At 34.5% G+C, this 6,480-nt stretch overlaps 1 protein-coding gene across 1 annotated transcript; it reads right to left on the bottom strand.

Moving 5' to 3' along the window:
* Nucleotides 1-291: 291 nt before the first annotated feature.
* On the bottom strand, nucleotides 292-6,162 carry LOC111620093 (eukaryotic translation initiation factor 3 subunit D-like). Its single transcript, XM_023361937.1, has 10 exons — nucleotides 5,978-6,162; nucleotides 5,743-5,875; nucleotides 3,318-3,416; nucleotides 3,194-3,242; nucleotides 2,975-3,105; nucleotides 2,687-2,899; nucleotides 2,434-2,576; nucleotides 2,170-2,362; nucleotides 2,020-2,098; nucleotides 292-426 (listed from the first exon to the last, which is right to left on the bottom strand). The coding sequence occupies exons 1-10, from the start codon at nucleotides 6,034-6,036 to the stop codon at nucleotides 386-388; spliced, it is 1,140 nt and encodes a 379-aa protein (XP_023217705.1). The 5' UTR covers nucleotides 6,037-6,162; the 3' UTR covers nucleotides 292-385.
* Between the last annotated feature and the right edge of the window lie 318 nt (nucleotides 6,163-6,480).

Genomic DNA, 6,480 nt, shown 5'->3' with positions numbered 1-6,480 from the left:
CTCCGCTGTAAAATATTACGCTCTGGTACTTATTGCGCCGCTTATTAGCGTGTCGTCATTGTTGAGTAACTTTTGTTCTTAACGTTGCCGCAAGTTGGAATGATTCAAAACTTTTGCGCGGTGTTTCGTACGATAATTAAAACGCGTCTATTCTTTAAAATCGAATTAATTTGTCGATTTCGGAATTTATTTTCCGAAGATCGTAGTGAAGTGACGACCAACGAGAAAAATTCGAAATTATTTCCGACCGTTAACGGGTTGTCTCAAAAAACAAGCGTGATTATCGTCTATTTTTTTTTTATTGAAATCATCACTGTCACCGTATATTTTTAAATTTTACAATGCATTTTTTTTAGGTTTCGAAATAACGAAAACAATTTTCTCCCTATTTATCGTCGGTGAAATCGAGAGTCGTCTTCTTCTCTTCTGAAATTTCAACAGGAAAAATTAATTACCAGATTACTTTTAATGAATTAAATTATTAAATTCATAGATTACGTCTAAGAAATTATCTCTGGTTTTTCTGATAAACCTATTTATCCCATTTTAGTAACGTTACGCTCTTCCGTAATGCCCAACTTAAAACTTAAAGCGGCACTAAGCTACAACATATAAAAGATCATTCGAGATACAATAGCGAGGTTGCGGCCGACGTTTTCAACGCGAAAACGTGTACGTCGGACGTTCAGCGCCACCATCTTGTAAGCCTAGAAGTTTGACAAAGGTGTTTGGAACGTCTAGCTTCCACTGACGTTCCAAACACCTTTGTCAAACTTCTAGGCTTACAAGATGGTGGCGCTGAACGTCCGACGTACACGTTTTCGCGTTGAAAACGTCGGCCGCAACCTCGCTATTGATACATGTAAAAAACGTGAGGACCTAAGTTGCAGCTTACGTGTAAATCCGGCCCCGCCCTTTGGTTATGTTCTACACCAGTGATTCCCAAACTTTTTCGAGCCACCGCCCTCTTGATTCAATAAACCCCTTATATCCAACGCCCGCAACCGTATCCCAACGTCTCCTAACACGTTTTCCCTTGTGTGAGAAAGGATTGGAAATATTTTTAAAAAAACTTTTCTATGAACATCACACCTTGAGTCTTTACCGTAAGGCTGTGTACACACTAGGCGTTTAGCGGAGCGTGCGCACTGGCTCGGTTTAGAAATGGATGTGGAAGTGATTGCTTGTGTGTGGCTCCTCTATCGTCGCTATAAAAGACGACGGCAGAGGCAAAGAGAATTTTGGGTGCACCAATATTACGAGATAGACTGACGCATGGAATGTTTGCGACGTTGTATTCAAAACTAAGACAAAATAAATTCAAGTTTTTTAATTCTTTTAAAATATCTATAAAATCCTTTGACGAAGGTTGGTCTCTTAGATTTCATCAATAAATAGATAAGTATCGAAATGATCGGTCTCCATTTCAGCACATATATCTCAAAGCGCTCGGCTGACGCCCGCAAAACGCGCGTTTTAACAAAAATCTATAAACGCGCGCTTGGCCAAAAGCGCGCGTTTGAGTGTGTACGCCTACATAGAACTCTTGGTTCTTTAAAACGCGCGTTGAAAAACGCCTAGTGTGTACAGGCTCTAAGTTGTTCTCTACGTCTAGAAACCATTAAACGCAGTGTTTCTTCTTACCCGTTTTAACAAAAGAAAGGGAAAGGTTGTCAGTGACCCCAATCCTGCCTACTGTTACGGTTCAGTACCCTGCCACCAACTTACTTCATTTCGCCTCCCAGATTTACTCACCGCCCACTTTGGGAATCACCGCTCTACACACATTCTAGTGTTGGGAATACAACATTATCTAAAGAATTTCGTTATTTTTGTACATAGTTTTGATTCTGGAAGTACCTCTTAATACTCCGGAACGCATAATTAAGAAAAACAAATTTATAAAATAGATCCCATTTATTATTGCATTCCCCTGATAAACGGTGAGGTGTGATTAAATTTTGGGAACGCGTCAAATCACGTACGGCCCTAAGAGAATTAATTATGCAAGTTTCTTACCGACTTCTTCCTCTTCGGAGTCGGCTTCTTCGTCGGTTTCGAAAGTATTTTCCGGTATATTGTATAATCTAATAACAGGCTGTAAAAAAACAGAGTTGAATGTGCGGATATTTTACGTCACGTCACCCGAGCCAATGATTACGAACTAACCTTATTGGGATCCTTTAATATCAGGTATTTTCCCTGTTTCAATTTCATGCAGGTATCAATGATGCAACGTAGGACACCCCAGGCGTTATCCATGTTGAGATTGATTTGATCGGCAAATTCCTTCGGTTTGAATTGCTGAGTGCCGAGAATGGCGTGCTTGGACGAATCTCGTATGTGAACTCGCGAAACGTAACTTGAAAAATCGTGACAATTCGTTAAACATCGTAACTTAACAACAAATTCTCGAGAATAGAGCTTAATTACCCGAATTTGATCTGATCAGAACCGGCCAGAAGAGCCTGAACTGTCCACTTTGCCAGTTTGCAAGAATTGTTCTTCAGTTCGTTGGCCAAAACGGCACCTCGCTGCGTGTCTAATTTCTGCCGCCAATCGATACCTCCCGAACACTGATTTAAAAAAAAAAATCGGTTTACCCACTCATTCTACTGTTCTACTATAATTTGCACTATATTCTCCAGAATGGAGAATATAACGCAATACAAGATTACGAACGTACTCTGGGATCCCATTCATTAAGAGCTTTAATATTTATGAATTGTAATTCGCCATTGGGTCCGTGCATGACGGCATCGTGTTCGCAACGAACAATTAATTCGACGCCATCTCCCAGATCGTACTTTCTGTATCTGTAAGCTACAGACGCCACTTCCCCTTCCTCGTCTTCTTGGATGAAAGGATTCGGATTTTCAAATTCGTTCTTTTCTTCTCCCTTTCGAAAAATTGGTTGTATTAGCGATCATTTTTTAAATTAAGAAAATAAACCGCAATAATTTCTTTTCCTTACCATTTTCAGAACTTGCTGGGAAAAGTTGTGATTGATGAAAGTAGCTTCTAAAGCTAAGCTTCTGGGTGAATTAATGTTATTTCCTTCTTCGTGAGGAGGTTCTGCAGCAGTTTCGTTCACGGTTAATAAGTCTTTAAAAAAAAGGGGGAAAAACAGGTTTACAAAACCGTTTTTAAAATTTATTCGCGGCTTACGCAACGTTTCAATTTACAAGTTTACCAAATTCGGATTCGTCTCTCTTGTCGAAGAACAATTTATTTCCGACGTGCTGAAAGAAAAATGTACGCATTGTTAACAAGTATTTGTAAATACAGGTGCATTCGTCGAACTACACAATATTTACCTGAACTACGATATCCCAGGAATAAGCGGACCTAGTAGCACACATGAGAGTAGCCACAATCGAATCCGTTACGAAGACGTTTCCTTCCGTTTTAGTAAGCTGTTAAAATACAAAATTCTATTGTAAGGTAGAATTACAATAAAACAATTAACTAAAGATTTGGCCAGAAATGTGTTAAAAATACGAAATTCTTCCAATAAATAAAGATATTCATTTCTACGAAAGCACAGTTCAGCAAATTTTATTACAGTATTTATTTTAATTAAGAAATATAATTAAGACGTATTCTAATGTAATCTCTGTACGATTGGTCCCAAACACAAATTTATCGTCAGTCACAAAATGCGAGGTTAATGGGTTATTACTTTATAGAATTTACAAATAAACTTCAAAGTATTTAATTAGAATGCCTCAATGTCCTTTTTTTTTTCTAAAATATAAATTTTCGTCTATAATAACGTATCTTCTATTACCAGGACTTATTATACTGGTACAGAAAAACATTTTTTATTTTACTTAATATACTTAGGTATATTAAGTAAAATAAATGTTTTTCTGTAAAACTTTGTAATATTTCTTTAGTACCAGTATAATAAGTCCTGGTAATAGAAGATACGTTATTATAGACGAAAATTTATATTTTAGAAAAAAAAAACTTTAAAGTATTTAAAAGTTGTTTGTATTTTTTTGAAATATATGTAATTAATGGAATTAAATCAATAAAAAAAATTCTAGATACTGTTTATCCCATACTATATTCATTATAGTTCATTAATTAATATCCATAAATAAGAAATTAGTTAAATTTTATATTTATATTAAAAAAGTGAATTACCCTTTACTCTATCAATCTATCTCTATGTTCAAGATAAATTTTTTCATCCCAACCAGCCTCATTTGTATCAAAGTTTAGTTACTATAAGAAATTGATGTTTTATCCTACATCTAAATCATTAAATATTGCAGTTTCCAGAAAATACCATTTCAAATTGCATTGCTTTTTTTATAAGGAAATTCTTCAAAAAATGTAATACATCCAATTTACACAATACAGTACATTACTTAATTTTCAAAAGTTTTTCTATCATTCATTTTATTTTATTCTTGGGATCGGAATAAAATGTAGAAAATATTGCTTGTATTAACAGTTTATAGGTCAAATAATGCTCAAATTCAATATTTATATCTGACTTATCATATTAACTATGAAAATCATCATTTGTGAAATTAATATTTACTTGTTAGATTTGTCACAATACACAGGCAGCCAAAAAGTTCCTGGAATTGTGGTATAGCATTATAATGATAAGATATATACATACCTTATCACCTTTAAAGTGGCTCCCTTCAGCACACACACATTTGCCCCATCAATCCTGCCATTGTTGAAAGCATGGCTGGAAGGCTTCTTTTAGAATATTCAGGAGTTTGGTCACTGCTACCCCCTATGTCAGTTGTTACGCCGTTTCCTCTGAACTGCATCATGCACCTATGCAAAACTTGCATGTAGATATGACAGTAACATTCTGTCCAGGCAGTACAAACTTATGGTGCATTACACCATCCATCTCAAAGAATGTAATGAGCACAAGGACCAAACATTTGAATATTCCAAAAGAAGCCTTCCAATGGTGTTTCCAAAAATGGCAGGATTGACAGGGCAAGTGTGTGTGTGTACTGAAGGATCCTACTCAGAACGTGATTAGGTAAGCATTTCAATATGTCCTACCATTACAGCATTGTACAATTATGAAAATCTTTTGACTGCCTGTGTATTTCTTAATAAAACTCTTGTAGAGCATTATCAAATAAAATGCCAAATCCAAGCAAGTCACATCTGTTCAAATATAATATAATCTGTTGAATAAAAATGTTTTGAATGAATACAAGCCATTGTATCTTTACTTTTCGACACATCTCGTATAAATCCAGCTACACATTCACTTACAAATTATTATAAAAGTGGATTCAATTAAACAATTTACCTAAATTAAAAATGGGAATACATTTTTAAAATCTTATATTAAATATACAGTAGTTCCTTGTTATATCATGCATATCAGAAGAGGAGACAAACCAAATGAATGGTATAACTGATGTTCAAAAGATGATATCCATCTGTTTTGTCAATTTTTAATCTCCACGCCAACATACTTTTTTATGAGTTTCATACAATAGTAGTTTCAAGGTCAATAATTGGCAATATTTCTTTGCCAGTAGAAATTTCAATATTAAAAAAATTATTGGCTAAAATGCTTTTATGTTTGGAAGAAAAAAAGCACGATATATCTGAATGAATGCTTTAGCAAGGAATTACTGTAAGTCAATGCTAATTTTAATAATGTGGCCATTTCAACAAATATAAGTGAAAATAAGTTTTATGTGATTTGAATACAATTATCGGTTTCTGAAAAAAAGCACTTACTTTGCGAATAATAGGATCATCAGTTGTTGTTACCTTATGGAAAATGCGATTAATACGTTGAAGTTGCTTTTCTAATTTACAAGTAACACGATCATATGATTTATCATAAAATTCTAATGCACCGCAAGTATATCTAAAAAGAAACCAAATATTTATTAATTAATTTATTTAAAAGTAATTATTTCAAAGTATTAATTAAATTAGAAATATAATTAATAAAATAATTAATACTTACACATCTTTTCCATCACCAATTCCAGGCAAAGATAATTTACTTAAACGAGGAAAATCCATTTCTTCAATAACTTCCCAATCAGGTCTAACGGCAACAGAAGCATCACGATTCTTTACAGGAGCTTGGCCTTTTTGATCAAATTTTTGACGAAGTTGTTTTTGCCATTTCCGAACTTGTTGTAAACGATCCCTATAAATATAAANGAAGATATTTATCTTAATTATAAAAATATACTAGCATGTTTTTTAATTTTTGGAACCTAACCCTTCTTTTCGTATTAGTTCTTTGTTTCGTATAGCACGGATTCGCATAACACGGCAATTTTTTGGAACGTAACTACCGTGTTATACGGGGGTTACCTGTATTTTGTTATTTGAAAGGTCTGTCATGTTGAAGTAGAGGACTTGCTGTGACGTCACATAGATCCAAGGTCATGCTAACAAATATACGGGACCTGGCTATCCTTGTAGTTTAAAGTCCTTGGAGGATCCGGTTTTAATTTC

This window comes from Centruroides sculpturatus, unplaced genomic scaffold, assembly GCF_000671375.1.
Source record: "Centruroides sculpturatus isolate CEXI.00-Female unplaced genomic scaffold, Cexi_2.0 scaffold131, whole genome shotgun sequence".
Classification (NCBI taxonomy): Eukaryota; Metazoa; Arthropoda; class Arachnida; order Scorpiones; family Buthidae; genus Centruroides; species Centruroides sculpturatus.
Note: the sequence above shows the minus strand (reverse complement) of the source record. Positions and strands in the feature narration are given on the sequence as shown.

Coding starts and splice junctions, on each gene's coding strand:
- LOC111620093 (XM_023361937.1), bottom strand. CDS start 6,036: ATGGATTTTCCTCGTTTAAGTAAATTATCTTTGCCTGGAATTGGTGAT. Junction 2,900..2,974: donor CCCAGCAAGTTCTGAAAATG/GTAAGGAAAAGA, acceptor ATTTTTCGAAAG/GGAGAAGAAAAGAACGAATT. Junction 2,099..2,169: donor TATTAAAGGATCCCAATAAG/GTTAGTTCGTAA, acceptor GTTTTTTTACAG/CCTGTTATTAGATTATACAA.